This window comes from Notechis scutatus, chromosome 3, assembly GCF_049901735.1.
Source record: "Notechis scutatus isolate UNSWTSFEM ecotype Mainland chromosome 3, rNotScu1.2, whole genome shotgun sequence".
NCBI lineage: Eukaryota > Metazoa > Chordata > Lepidosauria > Squamata > Elapidae > Notechis > Notechis scutatus.
Window position 1 is genome coordinate 205,182,539 of NC_142011.1, and position 23,595 is coordinate 205,206,133.

The 23,595-nt window shown below is 44.3% G+C and overlaps 1 protein-coding gene across 4 annotated transcripts in view; it reads right to left on the minus strand.

The window, feature by feature from the left end:
* Window positions 1-315: 315 nt before the first annotated feature.
* The window catches only part of PTP4A3 (protein tyrosine phosphatase 4A3), a 123,218-nt gene continuing 99,938 nt past the window's right edge, over window positions 316-23,595 (minus strand). For all 4 annotated transcript variants that reach the window (XM_087962266.1, XM_087962268.1, XM_087962265.1 and 1 more), the window contains 4 exons: window positions 19,126-19,218; window positions 12,491-12,621; window positions 11,385-11,459; window positions 316-9,721 (listed from right to left, as the gene is read on the minus strand). In XM_087962266.1, the coding sequence (XP_087818392.1) occupies window positions 9,604-9,721; window positions 11,385-11,459; window positions 12,491-12,621; window positions 19,126-19,218 (417 nt within the window). In that variant the 3' untranslated portion in view covers window positions 316-9,603. The remainder of the gene's footprint in view (window positions 9,722-11,384; window positions 11,460-12,490; window positions 12,622-19,125; window positions 19,219-23,595) is intronic.

The window sequence follows — 23,595 nt, forward strand, 5'->3', positions numbered from 1 at the left end:
ACCCTGAGTTACAAAAATTCCCTTTTATCAGTAAATGCTGGTTCTCAGCAAAAGTTCCCGCAGAAAACAATTGGTTTGGTTAACGATCTCCACACACACAAAAAAAGTGTAAAATTGTGTCGGTCCTGCAGCATCCTTTACAACTCTCACGACTTATGACCCCTAAAGGGGAGACTCCATGATGGCCATAAGTTGAGGACTACCTGTATGTAGTTTTAAACAGGTAAATATTTGATAAACGAATTACACAATTATTGTGCCTCCCATCCGACAACCCACATCACCAATGAGAAAAACCCACCGCCACACAGAGTCTCATATAAAACAGTGAAGCCTTTTATTTTACTTTGTTTTGTTGTTGTGGTTGGAGGCCAAAAAAAAAAAAAAAAAAGAATCACCTTAGGATGTTTTTCAAGACTTTCACCACTCAGAAACAAAAGGATTATTAAAAAAGACATAGTTTTTTCACAGGACTTGAGCAAAAACAGGTACATTTCATTTTATTTATAGGAGAGAGGGGAAATTGTTTGTCATAATAAAGTGTCACGGTTCTAGATCTCATTGGCAGACCTCAACATCAGTATTTACCTGATAAAAAGAGCACCGGAAAAGCCATCTCCATCATAATTAAGCAGGGCTCAGAATAGAGGAAAACAAGGTTTAAAATGGAGGTCAACTTTAAAATCTAAGGACTTCAACTCCCAGAACTCCCCAGCCAGCATGACTGGTTGGGGTATTCTGGGAGTTGAAGTCCACAGGTCTTAAAAGTTGCCAAGGTTGGACATGCCTGCTTTAAAGTCTCAGCATCATTTCCTGATTTTGTGAACTACCAAGATTTTGGTGTTTTTAGGACCCGTGGACTTTCAACTCCCAGAATTCCCCAGCCAACATGGCTGGCTGGGGAATTCTGGGAGTTGAAGTCCACAGGTCTTAAATGTCTCCAAAGTTGGGACACACCTGCTTAAAAATCTCGGCATCAATTCCTCATGTTCTGAACTACTGAGACTCAAGGAATTGTGCCATTGTGTCAGAGTGTGTGGCTGATGAAGTCAATTAACAGGGCAGCCCTGGAAATAAATAACGGCCATTGCAATGTGATCGTTCCTAATTAAGAACAGTAAAAATAACCATCATGATTCTCGCGCACAATTACATAGCTAATTTTTCCTCTGATTTACTGTCATGTTCTGACTACTAGGTGACTGATGGACACGAAGCATTAACATTCATTAAATCGTAATTTTTAGGAGACCGTCAACCACATGAAGGGCTCATTTTCAAGAAGCAGATTGGCACCAACTACCCAGCGCCTTTCTGACTCGGTATCTCTCTCTCATGTTGCCAGAAAAAGGAACATGTGAACATGTCACAGAACAACTGCATCTTCAGCGTTCCTGATTTTCAATCAAGAGGTAGGGGAAGTCAATGGAAAGAAGCAATTTCTATTGATGGCTAAGTGTGAATTGGGTGTAAGAGGACAGGAAATGCTGGTGTTAAGAAAAGAGAAGTCCATTTTTCATTTTCCTCACCGTTCCTTCTAAACCCACTTCAGACGCCACTGGAATTGGCTCTCATCTTTAACCAGATGGTCAAATGACTCCTGGAGAAGACCACCTAGATCAGGGGTCTTCAAACTTGACAGCTTTAAGACTTGTGGACTCCCAACTCCCAGAATTCCTCCTCCAGTCATGTGAGCTCAGGAATTCTGGGAGTTGAACTCCACAAGTCTTAAACTTGCCAAGTTTGAAGACCTTTGACCTAGATGTTCACCTGGGATGCTGTTCTCTTTTGACCTTCATCCTTCTAACAGTCAACCTGCTCCGTCCTGAAAGTCCTTCAGATGGACTTCCATTCAATTTGTCAGTCAGAAATAAAACCCACTTGCAAGAATTCTGGGACTCAAGAATTCTGGTCCATGCTTCTGGAAAACCTCTGGGTTTTATACCCCAGATAGTTTGTGCAGGAACGGAGCATGGAAAGGAAAACATCTCCTTACGGTACAGATTTCACAGAATTTCTGGCATCCAAAGCAGCAGGGACGCCAACAAAGACCCATAATTCTAAATTTTGTCATTTTGCTGCATGCAAATTTCACACTCTGGACCTATTAGAAGCTGCGCTGAAACACGATCAAGAACAGATTTGGGATGGTGAATTTTTTTCCTTATTTCCCAGGGTTTGATTTCAATAACCAGGTACAAAGGCTTGACAACTGCGTAGGAAAATAACATGTCTTCCTTTGCAACAGTTGAGAACACACCCCCTCCCACCCCCATTCCCCCAAAAACACAGAGGCATTGCAATATTATTATTTTTTGTTCATTTCTATACATACGTCTTCCAGCTAAGGTTACACACAAGCTTTTAAATTTTTTTTTTTTTATATTCAAAAGTTTTTCACACTATAAGGCTATTAAAAATGCTGGTATGTTTGTAAATGACTAATTCTGAAATCATTCTCTGAAAACCTTCTACGTGCTCTGGACATTTGCCTTCGGCTGTTTTTTCCACCCCCAATAATGTTTTTGCAAAGGGGATGCAGGACCCATTGCCATTATAAAAAAAAAAAAAAAGAATCACAAAACGCTATATTATCTATTTCATAAAACTTTGGAGCTGCGCCTTTGAAAAGACATTCTTAATCTCTGAAATGAGAAGCTCTCTGCCTCTTCTACTTCCTCTCTCTTCAAAGGGGATTCAAACCCGGAGTTTCCTTCTGTGTCTTGCACATCATGGGACATGTGGCTTATTCACAACACCGGTTGCTCCTATGCCATGAGGTAATGGGCTTGGGCGGAAGGCACACGTGGGAATGGACTTGCCCTGAAAGATTTCCTCCACCAGCCAAACCGAACTCTGGGAATAAAGCTGTGACCACGATTGGATTCTGGTGGGCCACAAACCTTCTGAATTAATTGTTCTGGAGTCTCCACCTGCTACTAAGGGCAGTGAAAGCTGCTCTAGAGGGTTTTGCCTGGTTTTGGGAAGGGAAGGAAGTAGGTTTCCACATTGTTACCACCTACGGCAGGGGTGTCCAATCTTGGCTACTCTTTGAGATTTGTGGACTTCAACTCTCAGCTGCCTAGGAGCTGAAGTCCACAACTCTTAAAAGTTGCCAAGGTTGGATAACCCTGATCCAATGGGATGGGAAAAAGGAGAGAGAAAGCAGTGAACCAGAAAAAACGTTCCTTTCCTTCCAACAGCCTGGCTGTCTCCGCAAAGTGGTTTTCACGTGAGGCGCAAACCCCCAGGAGATACCCTGAAATAATTCAAACCCTTTCGTGTCGGTTCTATTCTGTTCCTACTCAAATTCAGCACCAATTTTAGTTCAGAAGCTAAAGACGACCCCATTGGATTGTCATTTGAGACCCTCATCACTGTTCAATGTGGGGTGTTATTTTCTTTCCCATTTTTTTTAAAAACTTTCTGGAGAAAGTCCAAATCTTGGCAAGCCAACTCAAGAAGCCGATTTGCCTTTCTTTGGGGACCTTCTGGGTCCATCACTCCCATGGTGAAGCTGTCTACTCCGAAAAGCAGAGCCTCCAATCCGAAAACCACAGAGATGACTGCGTAGTTTACATTCAACTCCCCAACAGAGCAAAAGAACCAGAAACACTAAATCCCTAAGCGCCTCAAGTTGCCAAGACATGTCAAGGTCTGTTTCCAGGTATTACACAAAAGAATGGAAGCTTTCATTTTATAAAGAGGAAGCGTGGTGCTCTGCAATTTCATGGCAATAAACAGAACTTCGCTTCTTTTGCCTTGCTCAAATTTAGCCAGTTTCAGCCTGCCCAATATTTTTCCCCAAATTACAACATTAAAAAAAGCATTTATCCATTATTTTAGGCCCTCTGCTCTGCACAGAATTGTTTCTTAAAACAATCACTGCTTCCTCAAAACGACAAGAGATGCTATAGCCTGCCTGCCTCCCATTTAGTTCGATACCCATACAACGAAACAGCCAAGAACAGGGGAGTGTGCAAAATATTTCCATCCCAAAAACAGGCCAAGTTCAGAACAGGTCATTCTTCTTCTTCTTTTTTGGGGGGTGGGTGGGGAGAAGCTGTTTCCAAACATCCTACTTTCAAAAGGGACTCAAGTGATCCAGCATTGTCTTGAGGTGAGGATAGCCTGCACTGTGCAATTCTTGAAATCGTACAACTTTTAAAAAACAGCCACAAAGCACGGCCACTTTGACCTGGAAGCTGTTCTTGTGAAAGCACCCAGAAAAAGAGGTTTCCAAGCAATGAATCAAGCCAGAATCAACTGGATCAGCCATGCCAGGAACAGCACCAGTGGATTGAAAGAGACAACTCCAAAACCTTGCAGGAAGAACGCGCTTAACTCAAACTTAGTTAGAATGAGGAACAGTCAGACTGCAACCCACGAGGGCGGTCTCTTAAATTTCATTGGTTTTTTTGTTTGTTTTTGTTTTAAAAAAAGGGGGAAAAGTTTCTAGATCTCATGATCTTGAAGGAAGTGTCTGGACAATATTTGAGGAGATGATTACAGTACTTAGTAAGACAGTTTGTATCTGGGTAGGAGCTAAATAAGCCCTCTTTGCTAGGATTAAGCAAAGCAATTTTGAAAGGCTTTCTTTGACGGGTGTCCCCAACTCCCAGGCTGGCAGCTTGCTTACAACTGGGGCGCTGCGCGTGCGTGCCCAGCTCAACTTGCAGCCGAGCTGCGTATGCCCATTGCTCGCGCGAGTCGAGCCGTGTACACCACGCGACCCAGCCCGCCACTCCTGCAACCCAGTTCTCCTCGCCCCCACCCCCCACACACAGTCAGGCCACAAAATGGGTGTGTGTGTGTGTGTGCTGTTCTTTCAGTCACATCATTTCGTGCATTTTTAACAGCCAGAGCACAGACACCTCCCTAGTAGGAATAAGACTGAGCGGCTGAGCCTCTTACTGCAGTGGAAATAGGTTGTATGCAAGGAAGCGCTCGTTTTTCCCATCTTCAAGTTTGGAGGATTCCAGCCCAATGGAAGAAACTTAGCAACTGCCCAAGTTTAGAAATCCTGTCTTCCTAAATCAGGGAAGGCTGGATGGAGAACAATTCGGGAGAGGCAACGTTTGTGGTTTATCCAGACCGCCACTTGCTTCCTCGCAAGACATTTGGGAAATCATTTTTTTAAAAAAACAACAACAACTAGCTTCTCCTCCTTTGGATCAACAGGCTACAGAACCAGGCCAGAATACCAAGTTTGAGAAGGGAAGATCCGGGCTACGTTTCCATCCATATATATATATACATGGAATTGGTGAATTCCTCATGCTGCTGAGACCACAGTTTTGTGGCTTAAAGATGGCTGAAGGGCTAAAGAGCCCTTACACTCTTGGGAGGTTTTTAACAGCTGTCTAAAGTTCTAAACAAATCATATATTTATATTTTGGGTGAACGTGAAGAAAAATGTCCCACTAGTAAAAAAAAAATTGTGGAATTAATGTTCCAGAGGTGTGAAGGTCTTCCTTTTTTTGGGTGGAAGATGGACAGTTATCTCTTTGGGATGTTTCAGTTTGTACAGCTGTGTCAAACAGGGCTGGATTTTATGACCTCACTGGGCCTCTCTATGGACGGGTTTGCTAATAAGACTGGTAGGAAGAACGCTTCCTGCTCCTGAACGCAATGATGTTAGGAAGCTTCCACAGTTAATTGGAAAAAAAAAAGATGTTCTTGCCCTACCAAGAATCCTTCTCCGAGACGAGACACATTTCTTCTGCAAGGAAGACTTGGGAGGAGCACCTTTCTGGAACACTGCTAAAGGCAGAAGAATGCATATACTCTTAGTGAAAAAAAGGATGTGTCTTTACAACTGGAAAAGTTCAAATCTCAATTCCTCATAAGCCTTGTTACCCTATCTCAGTGACAATGGGAAAAGCCATAATCCAGAATTAGGCATCTGATGAAAGGGAGCTCACTTCTAATATATATATATATATTTAATTTGGAAAAAGTGCCACCATAGAATCCTTCTAATTTTTTTTTTTCTACCCAAAATTACAATCCACAGGCAACATCAACAATAATCTGTATCTAAGCGGAAGACAGATCCTTAGGAATCGGTGGGTGGACTTGCGTTAATTCACCCCACACCCTAAAGTTAGTTCTATAGTGGGCTTCTCTCAACCCAACTCTTTTAAGGTTATGGCTTGGCCAGAACGCCGTGGATCACAGCAGCATGTTCAACAAGAATAGGAAAACGACGGAAGGTTCAGAATAGGATGTTCCTCCTTAGAAACCAATCACAGGCCCCAAAGTTAAGCTAGAAAAGCTACTAGTTGGATGCTCCAGAGACAGAGAGAGAAAAAGAGACCACATGAAGCAGCTTTGCAAAGATAACACTCCAAAATCTAGAAAACATCTTGAAACGTCGGTTAAAGAGTTTATGCAGTGATACTCACAAGGAGTGCTTTGAGAGAAAGCAACCCACGGGTGACAATGTTTGGGGTGCTTCTAGGATGTTTCACAATCTACGAAGAGCTAAATCAAACTATGATCCAAGTTCTCCTCTCAACTGCTGTATCTTTGTCGTAAAAATAAATAAATCACAAGTCTCTGTAGGGATCTAGGCAGGTGGCAAATTTTCACTTATTCACCGGTCTTCTAATACCACCAACCAAATGAGCACCCTTCGTCCAGAGTTCATAGCTCATAACTCTCTTTCTGGGACAATCGGATCATCGCTAAATAACCCAAAGCTGACGGATGGCACCTTATTCTATCAATTTAAGGTTCTCCATTTTCAACCTCGTGATTCCTTTTCTCTCTCCACATGACTGTGGAGGAACATCACCCTGGCTGACAAAATTGGATTTAAGCCCGGGGCAGGAAGACTGTTATAAAGAAACTTGGCTAGGAGTGGGGAGATTAGTTACTCAATAAAGGAATTTAGAACAGCACGGAAGTTTCTTCCGTAATATTCTTCCAACCACACGCCCAAAGGATGAAGACAACACCCAGGCCTCCAAGAAAGGGAGAAGGACACCAACTTCCTTGTCCACTTTGAACTTTTACTGGATGGGATTTATTTCAAGGGTCTTGGCGGAACCTCTCTTAATTTTTTCATTTCTACATTTCATGTCTGGCCTTTCAAATCCCAGCCCTCAAGATTCTCATCCACCCGCATTAAAAACTAGTCAGCAATTTAAAATAATAATAATAATAATATAAATATATAAACAGGAAGACAGATTAAAAAGTCTCAACTCCTTCACGAGTTCAAGTGGAGTTGACAGGCTGGGTTGACTCAGATTTTTCTGGATCGACAGAAACGAGTCTTGGGCTGTTTGGAAAAACAGGAGATGCCCCCAGATCTACGCAGGCACCTGTGTTTCCATGGATAAAACACCACAACTGGCAGTTGGATATATGTGTTAATTGGCTCGCTGTGGTGAGAGGATAGGCCAGTGATGGCGAACCTTTTCGGCACTGAGGGCCCAAACTGGAATGTACACGCATGTGCATGTGTGCGTGCTAGAGTGCCAGAAAACGAAAGACCAGCTGGCTGGTGTGCGCATGCCTGTTTTTTGCCTGTTTGGGGGGCCATTTTCAAGTCATTTTCAGGCTGGTTTTGGCCTGAACATGGCCCAGAAAACAGCCCAAAAACAGCCTGAAAGTGGCCCGAAACACAGCCCAAAAATGGCTTGAAAGTGGTCAGGGAACAGCTTGAAAACAGGCCGAAAAAGGGTCTGTTTTTTGGCCCATTTTCCGGCACCTGCAAAGACCAGCTTGGCCAGTGCACATGTGCGTGCCAGAAACCGTAAGAAGAGTTGGCAACGGTGCGCATGTTCACAGCGAGGGCTCTGCCTGCCACCTCTGACATGCGTGCCATAGGTTCGTCATCATGGGGATAGGCCCAAATCAAAGAACTACACGCGAGAGGCTGAAATCCATCTCCTGAGTCACTTGGACTGAAATGGATATCGTCCTGGTGATTTGTGAGGACACAAGTCTCCTCACAAGGAGTGTCAGGTGAGGAAGTATGTGCAAAAGTGCATTGCACACACGTTGGAGAAAAGGGTAAAACTCAAAAGAGTTCCCTCTAGGTTGGGGTGTGGGCAACTAAGTCCCCTTGAGTATCTGTGGACTTCAACTCCCAGAATTCCTGAGGTAGCCATGCTGGGCTGAGGGATTCTGGGAGCTGAAGTCCACAGGTCGTGAAGGGGCCATAGTCACCCACCTTTGCTCTAGGGGCAGGGATGGGGAACCATGGGCCCTGTTATGACTGTTGGACTTCAACTCCCACAATTCCTGAGCCTGGCTCAGGAATTCTGGGAGTTGAAGTCCACAAGTAAAAAAAAAAGGGCCATGGTTTCCCACTCTTGCTCTAGGTCAGGGGTCTTCAAACTTGACAGCTTTAAGATTTGTGGACTTCAACTCCCAGAATTCCTCCTCCAGTCATGTTAGCTCAGGAATTCTGGGAGTTGAAGTCCACAAGTCTTAAACTTGCCAAGTTTGAAGACCCTTACTTTAGGTCCATATAATCACTGGGGACCTGAAGTGGCTTTATTTAAAAACATTAATTCTACAAAGTCAATACAGAAGGCTTACGAAAACAGATTCTCAGCCAGACACCTCCACAAGAAAGAAAGAAAAAAAAAACCTCCAGAAAAGGGATTTTCTCTGCTTCTTCCTCTTCAAAATGTCTGAACATTATTGTGGCCGAAGAGACCCCCGCCCAAATCAAGTGCCGTTCCGTCCTACCAAGAATTCCCACATCCCATTCCTGTTTCCAATTCCCATAAGCCTCCTTTCTACTCCTTCCTTAAATCCTTCGGTTCTCTCTTCGAGAGAAAGGCCACCTTCCCGGTCCTCCTACTTCTAACCTCAACCACTTTTCTTCTCCAAAGACATGCAAAAAGTAGCCAACCTTATCCGATCCTTATTCGATCCGATGGGGAATTTTTATGACTTTGTGGGCGAGGACATAAAAGAGAAATGGCATCCTGCTGGAAGCGAGGGGGGATCGCGAGTCGTGAAAGACACATCAGGATCAGTGGATTATCATCTCCACAGACCAGGGGGTGTCCCGTCTCTTGTTCAAAGGGTTGGCTCCCAACCCTTGCAAGAAAGGATGACCCACAGCTACCTGTTCAAACATGAAAGCCAACCCAACCAACCAAGCACAGCACAACACCCCTTTGTACCCCAACTAACTCGGCTCCCCGGCGTATCTAGGTTTATCTCTGCCCAGAAATAAGTGGGCTTTAACTATGGCCTTCTACTTTAGCTAGTTCATTCCTTAATCCATCCCCCAAGTTCTCCTGGAGGTAAAAAGACGACCGCTCCAGAGTTATTGCATTGAAAAAGTTGATGTCAGTTACAAAAAGCTTGCGACAAGACAAAATATTTGGGAAAGGAAGGAAGGAGAGAGGGAGGGGAAACCAACGTTATTTCAAGCCTTGGAAACCAAACAAAGGGGGAAAACCAGCGTTCTCCTTGCTTGGGAACAACTCCAAAAAAAAAAAAAAAAAAAAGGGAAAAGTTGTGACCAAATTGTCCTCTGCAAACTTCAGAAGTCAAGCCCTGTGCGCTTTGAGGGTGGCATGGTTTGTCTTCCCTCTCGGGTGGGGTTCCGGCAAGGAGGCACCGCAGAGGTTACATGATGCAGCATTTATTCTTGTGGTTCTGGGGATCCTTGAAACGCAGGCGCTGCTTGGGCCGGTATTTCTCCAGGTAGGTCAGCTGCTTGCTGTTGATGGCTCCTCGGCGTTTCCTGCAAAGAGGAAGAGGAGGAGGAAAAAGCATGTTGCGTGCGCCACAAAAGCTGCGAAAGCGGAGAGTGTCTTTTCCATATAAGGGATGAGACAACTCTGGTTTAGTGGTTAAGGCACCAGGGTAGAAACCGGGAGATGGGGAGTTCTAGTCCCGCTTTGGGCATGAAAATTAGCTGGATGACTTTGGTCCAATCACAAAGAGACACTGAGTTCTAGTTCCACCTTGGCATGAAAGCCGCCTAGGTGACTTTGAGCCAATCACCAGGAGATGGTGAGTTCTAGTCCCGCCTTGGGCATGAAAATTAGCTGGGTGACTTTGGGACAATCACCAGGCGATGGTGAGTTCTAGTCCCGCCTTGGGCATGAAAATTAGCTGGGTGACTTTGGGACAATCACCAGGAGATGGTGAGTTCTAGTCCCGCCTTGGGCATGAAAATTAGCTCGATGACTTTGGTCCAATCACAAAGAGACACTGAGTTCTAGTTCTACCTTGGCATGAAAGCCGCCTAGGTGACTTTGAGCCAATCACCAGGAGATGGTGAGTTCTAGTCCCACCTTGGGCATGAAAATTAGCTGCGTGACTTTGGGACAATCACCAGGCGATGGTGAGTTCTAGTCCTGCCTTAGGCAGGAAAACCAGTTGGGTGACTTTGGGGCAATGACCAGAAGATGGTGAGTTCTAGTTCCACCTTTGGCATGAAAGCCGGCTGGGTGACTTTGGGCTGATCACCAGGAGGCGATGAGTTTTAGACACCCAGCTGACCTTCATGCCTAAGGCGGCACTAGAACTCACTGTCTCCTGATGATTTATTAGACTTGTTTGCCGCCCATCTTGCCAAGAAGCCCAAGGTCATCCAAACCACCCAGCTGGCTTTCATCCTATGCTGGGGTCTAGAACTCACCTTCTCCTGGTTTCTAGCCTGGTGACTTAACCACTAGACCAAACTGATTCCAGGCAACAACATGGACACATCCATGTGGATTTCTTGGCATGAGTATAAAAGTGATCCACTCATGTCTTCTTTTGGGTTGGAACTTTGAATCCAGGTCGCAAGTACCTTTTGGGGGGATCCATTGTAACTTAGAACTTAGTGACTAAGCAACCAGCCATAAGTAGAGCAGGGGAAGGCTTGGGGAAAAAAACAGGAAAAAATTGCAAAAAAACCCAGTGTTTCCCCCCTGTTTTTCTCCAAACGGCTTTGGGAAAAAAAACTTATTTCCCTCTCCCAATTTTTCCAGGGTTTTCCCCCCAGGAATTCCTATCTCTAGCTCGTAAGTTGAAGTCTACCTGTACGCTGCCACAGGTATGGTTCCGCAAACTGTTTACTGTAATGCCAAATTCTGACGACACTTCAAAGAAAATTTGGACTGCAGGCAGGCAGGAATGCTTACCCTACTTTCAGGCGAGAAGCATCTCTGCCTGGAGATTGAGACTCTAAGCACTTTCCAGTACTTAAGATGATGCATGGATTGCAATTTTGTGAAGGGTTGGGGAAGGTGGGATTTTAAGCACCTCCCCATCTATGCCCCGAAGTGGTACAGCCCAGGAGGACAGGCCCCTATCGAATTCCTTTGGGATGTGCCAAGTTGTTTGCCCACCAACCTGGGGTCGTTCATCTCCATCAGAACAGGTGGCACGGAGGTTTCTAGAAGAGCACTTACTGTCTAATGAACTGGATGGCGTCTTCGTATTTCATCCCGCTCTCAATCAGGGCCAGCGCGACCAGAACTGGAGCCCTAGACAGGAAAAGGCAGAAGTGAGGTCAGGCCCACAACGCGGTACCATTTCTCTATTCCAATTTTGAAAAAAGCAAAATGGCTGAAGAATAATTCAGGACGCCAAGGTTGAAGTGAGAAAACACCCCTGGCTGAAAAATTCCACATCATGTTCTTGTTGTGCACAAAACTGAGCTTCTAGACCTGTTTTTTTTTCTTTTCCAAACTTGGCAACTTTAAGATGGGAGTTGAAGTCCAACCCGTCTTAAAGTTGCTAAGTTGCATCTAGACCAAGTGCTGATCAACAAATGTTTCACTAACACATACATCTTAAACCAGGGAAGGTATGTTGTGGCCCACCAATCGGACAGTGAAGAGGTTGGGGAGGAACATGGGCCAGTCCTGGAGTCTGGGGAAGGCTCTGACTAGGGCTCTGCGTCGGAGGCAGAGATGGGGCCAGGGCCTTCTGACAGTTATCAGCTGCCTTCGGAGTCGGAGATCAGAGGGGCAGAAGAACAGCTGGAGCCTATTCCCAATGTGCACACGCGCAGAGCTGTCAGAAGAAGGGTACAGTTAAGGATCAAGGATCGACTTGGGAGTAAAGGCACAGGTGGACGGTGAATGGCCCCTCCTATAGGGAATAAAGAGGAGTGAAAGGGGAGTGGTGTTTGCAGGAGACAATTAATTCATTTAATTTGTGTGAAGATTTGTTCATGACTCTCAGAGAATCCTTGCCAAGTATTTTCTTGTACAGCGTTGCGCTTGGAAGATATCAGCCTGGCAGCTCTCCAAGCCTGATAATGTCTGTGGTTGCAGTTCACCCTTGAAAGACCGTTTGCCGGGACTTTGCTAGATGTGAATGATAGGAATTCACATTAGCCTAATAAAAAGGGATTTTGTCGGGACAAAGAGTCTGCTTCGTGATTTTGTGAAGGTAGAACAAGGTAGTAATTCTCCTGGCCATGGATAATTGCGTAGTTTTGTGCAAAGAGAAACATTGATCAAAAATTGTTTTTACTCGCTCCGTGCCCGTCACGGAGGACGACACTCACCGTCCCAGGCCAGCTACACAATGGACAGCGACGCAGCACCCGGGGTCTTCACAGAATTTGGTCTTCAGCAAGTTGAGCCAGTCATCCACAATTTTGTTGGGTGGTGGAGCTCCATCATCGAAGGGCCAATCCTGGAGTAGAAGACCAGAAACCAAGTGGGACATTTTCAACCAAATAGGAAGAGGATTAAGGGAATATTTCAAGTGTTTGTTAAATAAGTCCTCAAAATGGTAGTCCTCGTGTTACAATACAACCTATCAACTCATAAAACATTCCCGTGCCTGTTTTAGTAGTTGCTATAAAAAAAAACAAGTGGGGGGAGGAAATCTGGAAGAGCAGTTGAAAGCAAAGTACATTCCAACTCTTTATCTTTAAAAGATTGCAATTAAAATACCAGAGATTTTGCCCGCAAATATATTTAATTGGAGAATGTTATTGATGACACCCAGCCTGTGAAGGTGCTCAATTGGAGAATCTGGTTTATGAGACACCCAGGGGTCAGGGAGGAAACAGGGCCACAGGGGACTGTAAATGACGTAGGCCAGAGTTGGTGTTAGCCTTCAAGACTCCTTTCTTTCGCTTTCTCTTTGGCTGCCATAGTAACAGGGGGAGGGTGAATTAATTGGGCTTGGTGGGGTGGGAAGAGCGCTGGAGGTTTTAGAGAATGAACTGTATAACTTGGGGAAAACGTTATTGTTTATGCTTATTTGCTTGCTTTCTGCGCAACTGCAGCTCTTTATCAAACTAGGCCAAGGTCAACAGCCAGATGTCTGCATCACCACCTGAAGATGCCCCACATGACATTATACACATCCTCGTTTGAACTATGGTGGGTGGGAATGTTGCCGTAACTTTGTATATGTGTTTTTCGCGTGTAAATCATCAGGTCTAGAATCCTTTCGATGCTACCGCTTGATTTCCAGTAAAAAGTTTCTTTCCTCTATAACAACGGAGTCTGTCTTTCTGGGATTTTGAATGGAGCACCAACTGACATTTGGCTTCATACAGGGCAGTGCCAGTATGTCACCTCTAATGAATCTTTTGAAGTTTTTATGAAGCTTGGCTTCAGAATCATGATTTAATTAGGGCGATTGCTGGAATCCTGACACAACCATTAGTTGAGTGACCGTTTGAAGTTACAATGGTACTGAAAAAAAAAGTGACTTACGACTGTTTTTCACTTACGACCATTGCACCACCCCCACGGTCACGTGATCAAAATTCTTAGCTATGTGGGTCCACCTCCCGTTAGTTGTTGTTGAAGTTCTTCTTCTTCCTCTTCTTCTTCTTCTTCTTCCTCCTCCTCTTCTTCTTCTTCTTCTTCTTCTTCTTCTTCTTCTTCTTCTTCTTCTTCTTCTTCTTCTTCTTTCCTCCTCCTCCTCTCCTCCTCCTCCTCCTTTCTTCCTTTCTCCTCCTCCCCTTGCTTTCTTCCTCCTTCTTCCTCTTCTTTTCCCATAATTCCTTGCTGGATGGTCTCTGGGCAACAGAAATGGAGCTAGCAGAGTGTTTCTTGGCCGGATGCCCTTCCTATCGCTGGTGTGGAGTTTTGTTCAGCAGATATATTCTCATTGTGTCCAGAGAGAGAAACATCTGCCTCTACCGAGGATCGAATTCACAGCCTCCTCATTGTGAGGCGAGCGCTCCACCTCTAGGCCACCATACCACTCCTGGCCTACTTCTTAGTAGTAGGGAGAAATTTCCTGCATTTTTCTTCTCTGTATTCCCTGGCCTTTTTGGGAGGTTTTTGTTTTTGTTTGCAATTTGAGGGGTCCTTGGTGCTCTCTGAGCTTGGTTGCTTTCTTGCAGGCATTTCATGACCCAAACCATTGCTAGTAGCATTGATGATGTTACCTAGTTTGGGTCATGAAACGTCTGCAAGAAAGTAAACAAGCTCGGAGAGTACCAAGGACCCCCTTATTTCACTCCTGAGCTGCCAATATTCTCCTTTTATGTTTGCAATTTCATAGTTTGCACCCAATGCCCAGTCCCTTTTTCTCTTGGGTTTTTGGAGTGTTACCCTGATGATAGAAAGGCAGAATCTCAAGTCTGCTTACGCAATTCCCTTCTAACACAGCACTGAGTTGGAGAAAAATAAAAATGGGAATTGCTCAAGCTTGCCTAAAAAATACAGATGTTCATTCCAGAGGCAGGATTTTAATTGTTGGGATTGAGACTTTGATGTTTCCCAATGACAACTGGTAGAGGAACTAATATCCTATGGTAATAGTCTCACTGTAGGGAGCTAAGTTTTCTAAGTGACCAGAAATAATACAATTATTCTTTTTTTTCCTGCCAAGATTTTGAGCTGTTGCCCAAGAGAATGAAAATTTAGGATTATGCAAGATGGGACATTTTTGGGGTGTGTGTGAGTGTGAAGAATTTCCTTCTCCTGCTGCAAAATAATCTTTTCCAGATCTGGAGAAGTCTTTTTTTTTTTAAAGGCTGGTCAGAAAAGGGTGCCTTGCATCTTACTTAATTTGCACTTTGGGGACAAAATCTTTACTTCTTTTCTGTCAACAGAAAGAAATATTTGTGGCTTCAGGGTTGAACGGTGGGGTCTTTAGTGCTTTTTGAGCTTGGTAGTTTTCTTGCAGACGTTTCATGACCCAACTAGGTAACATCATCAGCGCTAGAAGGGAATGGGGTTTGTGGAAAGGAGGAGGAGGAGAACTGTGGGGTCCTTGATGGCCTGCCTGTAAGCTTGGTGGTTTTCTTGCAGACGTTTCATAACCTAACTAGGTAACATCATCAGTGTGAGAAGGGGCGGAGATCTTTCTTTCTTTCTTTCTTTCCTTCCTTCCCTTTCTTTCCTCTTCCTTCCCTTTCTTCTTTTCTTTCTTTCTTTCTTTCTTTCTTTCTTTCTTTCTTTCTTTCTTTCTTTCTTTCTTTCTTTCTTCTTTCTTTCTTTCTTTCTTTCTTTTCTTCCTTCCTTCCTTGCTTCTTCTTCCTCTTCTCTTCCTTTCTTTTTTCTTTCTTTCTTTCTTTCTTTCTTTCTTTCTTTCTTTCTTTCTTTCTTTCTTTCTTTCTTTCTTTCTTTCTTTCTTTCCTTCTTCTTTCTCTCTCTCTCTCTCTCTCTTTCCTTGCTTCCTTCCTTCCTCTCTTTCTTTTTCTTTCTTTGTTTCCTCCCTCTCTCCCAAAGCTCTTTCAACTGGGGTTTATGCTTCCCAACAGATGTGGTATGTTAAATTAGGCAGCTTCCTGAGGATTTCCCTTTTACATCTTTTTCCAGAGGGAAATTCCTCCTGATTAGGAGAGAGAGGCAGGCTTCCCTGGCAAATTTCCACTTTGCTCATGGACTGCTTAGCTTGGAGACCTAACTTGGATGACTCAACAGAGGAAGATATGCTGTGTTTTGCATCGAGCGATGGAGAGTTTTCTCGGTTTCCAGAATTTTGATTGCAGGACCCCTTGGGGATGGCTGCAAAGGTTTGTTAACTGTGGAAAACGGCCTTTAAATCACGTTTTTCAGTGCTCTTGTAACTTTGAACAGTCGCGAAACAAACTGCCAGGATTAGCTGCAGTCCGGAAAGAGTGCAGAGAAGAGCAATTAAGAGGATTAGAGGGCCGGAGGCTAAAAGAAAGGAAGAAAGGTTGCTGGAATTGGGGATGTCTAGTTTAACGAAAAGAAGGACTTAGGGGGGACAGGATAGCGGTCTTCCAATATTTGAGGGGCTGCCCCAAAGAAAAGGGAGTCAAGCTATTCTTCAAAGGAGGGAGGGAGGAAAAAAAGAAAGAAAGACAGACAGACTCACAGAAAAAAAACAAAAACAGGCAGAGTTTCAAATTGGAGGCTAAAAGGAAGGGAGGTTGCAGAAATTGGGTATGTCTAGTTTAAGGAAGATAAGGATTAGGGGAGACATGATACCAGTATTCCAATATCTCAGGGGCTGCCACTAAGAAGAGAAGGTCAACCTATTCTCCAAAGCACCAGGAAGGCAGGAGAAGAAGAAATGGATGGAAACTAATCAAGGAGAGAAGCAACTTAGAACTAAGGAGAAATGTCTCGACAGTGAGAACAATTAACCAGTGGAACTGCTGGCCTCCAGAAGTTGTGGCTACTCCATCACTGGAGGCTTTGAAGAAGAGACTGGACAGGCACTTAATTGAAATGCTATGGGGTCTCCTTTTTGAGCAGGGGGTTGGACTAGAAGACCTCCAAGGTCCCTTCCAGCCCCAATGATGTTCTATGCTGTACGTGGGATCAGAGTCTGGGGTCAAATAAACCCACTGAATTACAGTCTTCAATTTTTAAGCCTCGAAGGGAATGTACAGTTGGGGTTCTTTACAATTCAGATAACACCCCCCCAAAATGCATGGCTTGTAAGTCTCTTCTCTCTACCATTTCCCTACCAATTTGCATTTTTTTCAAAGGCCAGTAAGAATTGGCAAGGATACTGGTCATCCTCACCACACAGCAAATCAAAGTCACGATGGACGTGAAAACAGGCATTTATGATTTGTATGCCATACTTGTAGATTTCAGCAAATGGCTGCAATTTTTTTGTATTTTGTAGCCTTGTATACTCCTATAACTATGTTTTACCGTGATTTTGCTGAAAATTGACATTTATTTTCAATTTTTGGGAAACCCGTGGCAAACCACTGATTCATTTAACAACCAGATAATTCTCTTAATGACTGAAGTGGTTCATTTAAAGACGGCAGGAAAAAAATGGGACGTTAAAATTATTAAATCCCAAGGTCAAATTTATGACTGTTACAGGCAGGCACCCTCACAGTTGTAACTCAAGGATCACTTGGTACCTGTGATGACCGAGGGCATTGTACAAAGGCAACACAGTCAGATAATCAGTAGGAGTCCCTTTAGTAGCTCCAACTTTGCGTCCCCAATATCCTGGTTACCTTTTGGCCTGGAGAAAAAAACTCCCAGGAACAGCCTGTGGCTGCAGAGAATCAAGTCCAAAACACTGTCAACAAAAACTGTAACTATAAGTCCAATCAAGGCAAGATGATATAATTAATCTGGCAGGGCAAGAAAGGAATTCCAGATGTGAAGGAACGGCAGTAAATCAACCCAGTTGGGAGGATGCCAGGAACGCAGATAACCAGAGTCAACACAAGATAAATTCATGTTTGTTCCCAGCAGACTCCACACTCAGCTTGCATCTCTTTTAAACTCTCTTCCCAGATGTGGCTAATGAAGGGTATCAGGGCCTTTTCCTGTCCCGTAAGTCAAGCAACCCACGTTGCTCTCTTCTCCGTTCCTCCCGGCATACCCTAGGATGAAGAGGGCCTGGGCCTGGGTCTTCCTCTGAACTCCCTCTTCCTTGTTCTACCTCTCTCCTGCTCTGCCCAGCCAGACTTTGCCCTTCCTGTTTCCTCCACAGCCAACAGAGCCACACTCCCGCTCCCTGTCAGTGGTTCGTCTTCCTCCTCGGATTCAGACTCCGACAGAGGCATGACACTACCTTTATTTCGATTTCTCTTTTATCAGGAAACGAGAAATTCCAGATTATCACTTTCCCAGGATACAATCCAGGGAGTCCTCGCCTTACAGCAGCTTGTTTAGTGCCCATTCAAAGTTACAACTGCACTGAAAAACATGACTGGTGACCGTTTTTCACACTTACGACCCCACGGTCACATGGGTCAAAATTTAGACGCTTGGCAACTGGTTCACATTTATGACGGCTGAAGGGTCATGTGAACACACAACTTTGCGGCACCGATGTAAGGCGTCTCAAGTCCTTGACTTGCAACCCAACAGAGCCCAAAATTTAAGGGAGATATTCGTTAAGTGGATTTTGCCCTGTTTTACGACTTTTTTTGGTCATGTCTGTTAAGGGAAACACTGCCGTCGTTATAATTAGTCACACGGTCATTAAGTGAATCTGGATTCCCCATTGACTTTGCTTGTCAGACAGTTTTAAAAAAGGAATCGTATAGTCCCGGGGATAATGCAACCGTCATAACTATGAACCGGTTGGCAAAGCATCTGAATTTTCAATCACATGACCATGGGGATGCTGCAACGGTCATTAAGTGTGAAAAACAGTCACAAACCATTTTTTTCAACACTGTTGGAAGTCACTAAACGAACCTGTGCTATGTACATGTGAGGAAATGTATCGGGCGGCAAAGCTGCCATCCAAAATAAAAAACCCCACAACCGGTGCTTAGAAGTACAGATAGTCTTTGACGTAAGACTGCAAGGGAGGCCAGAAATTTATGCTGCTAAGTGAGACATTAAATGAGTTTTGCCCCCATTTTAAAATGCTTTTCGCGACACTGGTTAGGTGAATCCCTGCAAGCTGTTAAAATTAGCCACACCGTCTTTAAGTGAACATGGCTCCCCCCCCCGTTGACTTCGCTTGTCCGACGGTCGCTAAAGGAGAACATGTGACCCTGGGACACTGTAATCGTCATAAACCAGTAGTCAAGCATCTAAATTTTGATCACCTGACCATCTGCAATGGGAGGCTGCAATGGTCGTAAGTACGAAAAATGCCCCCTTTTTTTCAATGCCATCGGAACTTCGAACAGTCACTAAGCAAACTGTAGTAAGTTGAGGACTCCCTGTAATTATACATTTCTTCCATTCGTGATGCTTGAACCTTCTCGGTGGTTTCAGCAGAGATAAAAATAAAAATAGAATTTCAAAGCAAGAGACTCACCATCACTTTAATGCCATCCTTTTCCAGGGGTGTCTTGTCATACGTCACTTCGCACACTCTCACAACTGTGGTTGCGCCGTATTTCTTCAGGTCCTGTCAGGGAGGGGGAAAAAAACAAAGGGGAAAATATTTAAGATTACCTACTCTCTGGCTTAAGATTGCCGTCCTAGCAATTCTCTTGGCTTCAGGCTTCTCGGCGACAGGTAGGCCTCAACTCACAACAATTCGTCTAGTGGCCATTTTGAGTTACTGTTGTGGTTCGCCGGTAGCCTGTGCAGACGGCAGTGGAATCGGACAGTGGGGAAGAACAGGGACCAGTCAGGGAGTCTGGAAAGAACTTGGATGAGGGTCCTGCATCCGATGCAGAGATGGGGACAGGACCACCTAGGAGTGGGGTGCTGACTCCGGAGCCTTTAGAGTCTGGCAGCAGTGAGGAAAAGGATCCAGGGGAGCCTGTTCCCAGTGCGCATATGCATAGAGCTGCTAGAAGGCAAAAGCAGCTGAGACAAAAGGGGCAAATCGGGAGTAAGGCTTGGAGATGATTGCCCCTCCCATAAGGTATAAAGGAGGTGCAAAGGTAGGGAAACCTTTTCAGGAAGCAAAGTCGTTCACTCTGTTCAGATTAAACCTTGAAGCTCTGTATGGACTTTGTACTTCATTTGGCTTTTTTTTTTTCCCCAGTTCATTTGGCATTTTAGTTGTTGGCAGCAATTCAAAGGAGAGAAAGGTGGGTGCTTATCTCGAGGGACTGTTTGGGATTCATTACAGAATGAACATAATTCCCAGCGTTGAAATAAAACGAGAGTTGTTTGGACTAAGCATGTGCTTAATTACGGTTTCAGGAAGGCTTGGTCAGAACAGTTACGACCGCCCTGAAAAAAGTAACTTAAGGACCAGTGGTGTGATTCAACCGGTGTAACAGCTCGGTGAGCTCGCGATTCACCCGACCCGGTCAAATCCCACCCCTGCCTAGGACCATTTTTCACACTTACCACTGTGGTCACGTGACCAAAATTCAGATTGCTTGGCAACTGGCATGGTCTTTATGTCTGTTTCAAGGTCCCCAGGGTCATGTGATCTCCAATTACGACCTTCGGCTAAGCCAAGTCAAGGGGGAAGCAGGATTCACCGATTAGCTTTATTACAGTTAACAATGGAAGGGATTCACTTCATGACAGGGGGAAAGGAAGGTCGTAAAACGGGGCAAAACTAACTTGACAATCGTTTTGCTTAGCGATGGAAATTCTGGGCTCAGCTGTGGTCATAAGGACAATCTGTAGCTGAAAATAATTACAGTCTCATCCCCGATGTTGACGGCCATCGTCTTTTAACGACGTCGTAATTCCTTGCGGGGTGGAATCTGAGCAACTGAATGGAGCTAGCGGAGTGTTTTAATGGCCGGATGCCCTTCCTGTTTTCAATGCGGAGTTTTGTTCAACAGACATATTCTCAGTGTGCCCAGAAATATCTGCCTCTACCTAGGATCGAACTCACAGCCTCCTGATTGTGAAGCGAGAACTCCACCTCTATGTGCCACTCCTCGTAATCTGAAGACTACCTGCCTAAATCTAAGTGCTATTCCTGTTTGAACCCCGAAATGCTATTGATACCCTGACATTAAAGGCCTGCCAATCACAGTCCCTTTGGCCAAGAGAAGATTTTAGAGCTATTTTGGGTACCCAAGGACCGCACTAATTCTTCTTCATGGCCAAAACGTGACCTGCAAGCTATGTGGGCGGAGAGGTTGACCACGGGGTGGAAGGAGCATGGCCAATGCTCTCGGGTTTCTTGGGCGAGGAAGAATGTTGTTTTTGAACATCTCATGCTGAGTATAGAGCTTACACAATCGTCCTTTCCTTGGACTTCTCCTCTTGAGATGGCCCAAGACAGATGCTGTTGTCAGATTCTTAGCAATCCTAAGTCAGAAGACTTGAGAACTTGAAGGTCATTATCCGAGTCCCCTGGATTCTATAAAGGTGGGTCAAGTTAGGACAGTTCCAAGGCCTATCGAGATTGGTTTCTGGCGATGCACTGGAAGTAATTTAGACAATACTAGGGATAGTTCTGCACTTATGACTTACAATCCCCAAACCCCAAAAACTTTAACCTTAGACTGTCTACTATTGACCTCACCCCTTTCCTAAGAGGTCTGTAGGGGGCGTGCATAAGCACACCAATGTGCCTACCATCCCTGTCCTATTGTTTCTTTTATATATATTTATTATTTTTCTTATATGTATCCATGTATTCATAACTATATTTTTACTTATACCTATTATCTTGTAAGCGATTGACAAAAATAAAATAAAATAAAATAAAATAAAATAAAATTGAGGCCCAAACGTTGGCTGCTTAAGCGAGACAGCTGCTCAATCAGTTGTGCTCCATTTTATGACCTTCCTTAGGTCATAAGGAAGGGAATCACTGCAGTGGATACGCCAGTCATACGCTTGTTCAGTGAATCTGGCTTCCCCATGGACTCCGCTCGTCAGATGGTCGCAAAAGGGGATCACGTGACCCGGCGGGATGCAGCCAGCGGTCGTTGATCCGGGACTCAGTACGGACTGGGAATACATATAATTCACAGCCGTTGAAATAAAAAAAAAAAAGGGGGGGGGGTTTTGGGAACAGCGTCAGTGGTGCGTTTCAAATATTTTTACCACCGTTTCAGTGGGCGTGAACTGGTGGGTGTGCTTTGCGTGCACGCGCACACACTTTGCGCACAGGCACGGAGGCATTTTGACTCACCTCCTGCAAACTTGCTGTCGCTTCGGCAGCTGCCGCGCGGTAAACTGATGTGCTGCGCAAAGCAGCTGCATTTCCAAAGCAGGACATAAAGATTAGTATGGGAACCCAGGAGAGAGAACCGGTTTGGTCTCCGCCGCTCCTTGGCGCTACCAAGAACCGGTCCAAACCGGTAGAATGCCACCACTGAACAGCATGTGACTGTTACTGTCTCAGGGAGCCTTGGTCAGAACAGACCAGCAGAGTCAATGGGGAAGCCAGATTCACTTAAGGACCGACTGTGTGACTGACTTAACTGCTATCCTACTCTCGTTTTAAATGGTTTGTTTAGAATTTTATTGGCAATATGTGTATGAACCTGTACTTTGATATGGCTTATAGGCTAGTCTGTCTGTCTGTCTATCATCTATCTATCTATCTATCTATCTATCTATCTATCTATCTATCTATCTATCTATCTATCTATCATCTATCTATCTATCTATCTATCTATCTATCTATCTATCTATCTATCTATCTATCTATCATCTTCACTTATGTCTTTCTTTCCTTCCTTCCTTCTTTCCTTTAAATCAATCTATCTATCTATCTATCTATCTATCTATCTATCTATCTATCTATCTATCTATCATCTTCACTTATGTCTTTCTTTCCTTCCTTCTTTAAATCTATCTATCTATCTATCTATCTATCTATCTATCTATCTATCTATCTATCTATCTATCATCTATCTATCTATCTATCTATCTATCTATCTATCTATCTATCTATCTATCTATCCATCCATCCATCCATCCATCCATCCATCCATCCATCCATCCATCTAATTTATCTACCGTGTTTCTCATATAATAAGGCCGGGTCTTATTTATTTTTTTGAGCCCCGAAAAAATGGCTAGGCCGTCTTTTCGGGGGTGACTTAATTCCCCCCCCCTTGCATCTTCGGGTGGGCGGGCAGCGATGGCTTGGATGTGGACCTCGGCATTGGTGGGGCACTTCATATCAGGGTCAACGCAGGCAGCACCATATCCGGGTGTGCAACTAAAGTACTTCCTAACAGCAAGCCCCCCCACCATTCCCCCCCATTTCGCATGTTTTAATATAGGCCTTAATTTGGGGGGGAGGGGCTTAATTTCATTTCATGCCTATAAAACATGCTGGGACTTCCTATTGGGGGAGGCCATATTGTTGGAGAAACAGGGTATCATCTATTTATCTAATCTAATCTATCATCTATCTAATCTAAACTATCTATCTATCTCAATATAAATAATAAGCTTAACAGCTGCAGTGATTTGCTTAACAATGGTGGCAAGAAAGATAATTAAAAATGGGACGAAATGCACTTTAAAAGCTGCCTTGCTTTCAAATTTCAGGCTCAGCCGATACGTGGAGGAAGTGACACCTTCGCTGCTTTTTCAAGTGAAAAAATCTATCCCAGCCCGTCTATCTCTTGCTGATCCAAGAGTAAACAAGGGCATTTATTTTTAATCCCCGTAGGTATTCAACAATTTCACGAGTTGTAACCCAGAGCAACCTCTGTGGACAACACAGCCTTATTGGAGGAAACGCAGGGGAAGGTACGGCTATAAACAGCACACCTTGGCCAAGAGCCAGGTATCACAGCAAAATAAAATTTAAAAAAACCTCTCTTACATATCTATGTGCTATGGGCACGCTAGAAAGGAAGAGAAGACCAAGAAGGGACCAGATAGGTGGAAAAAC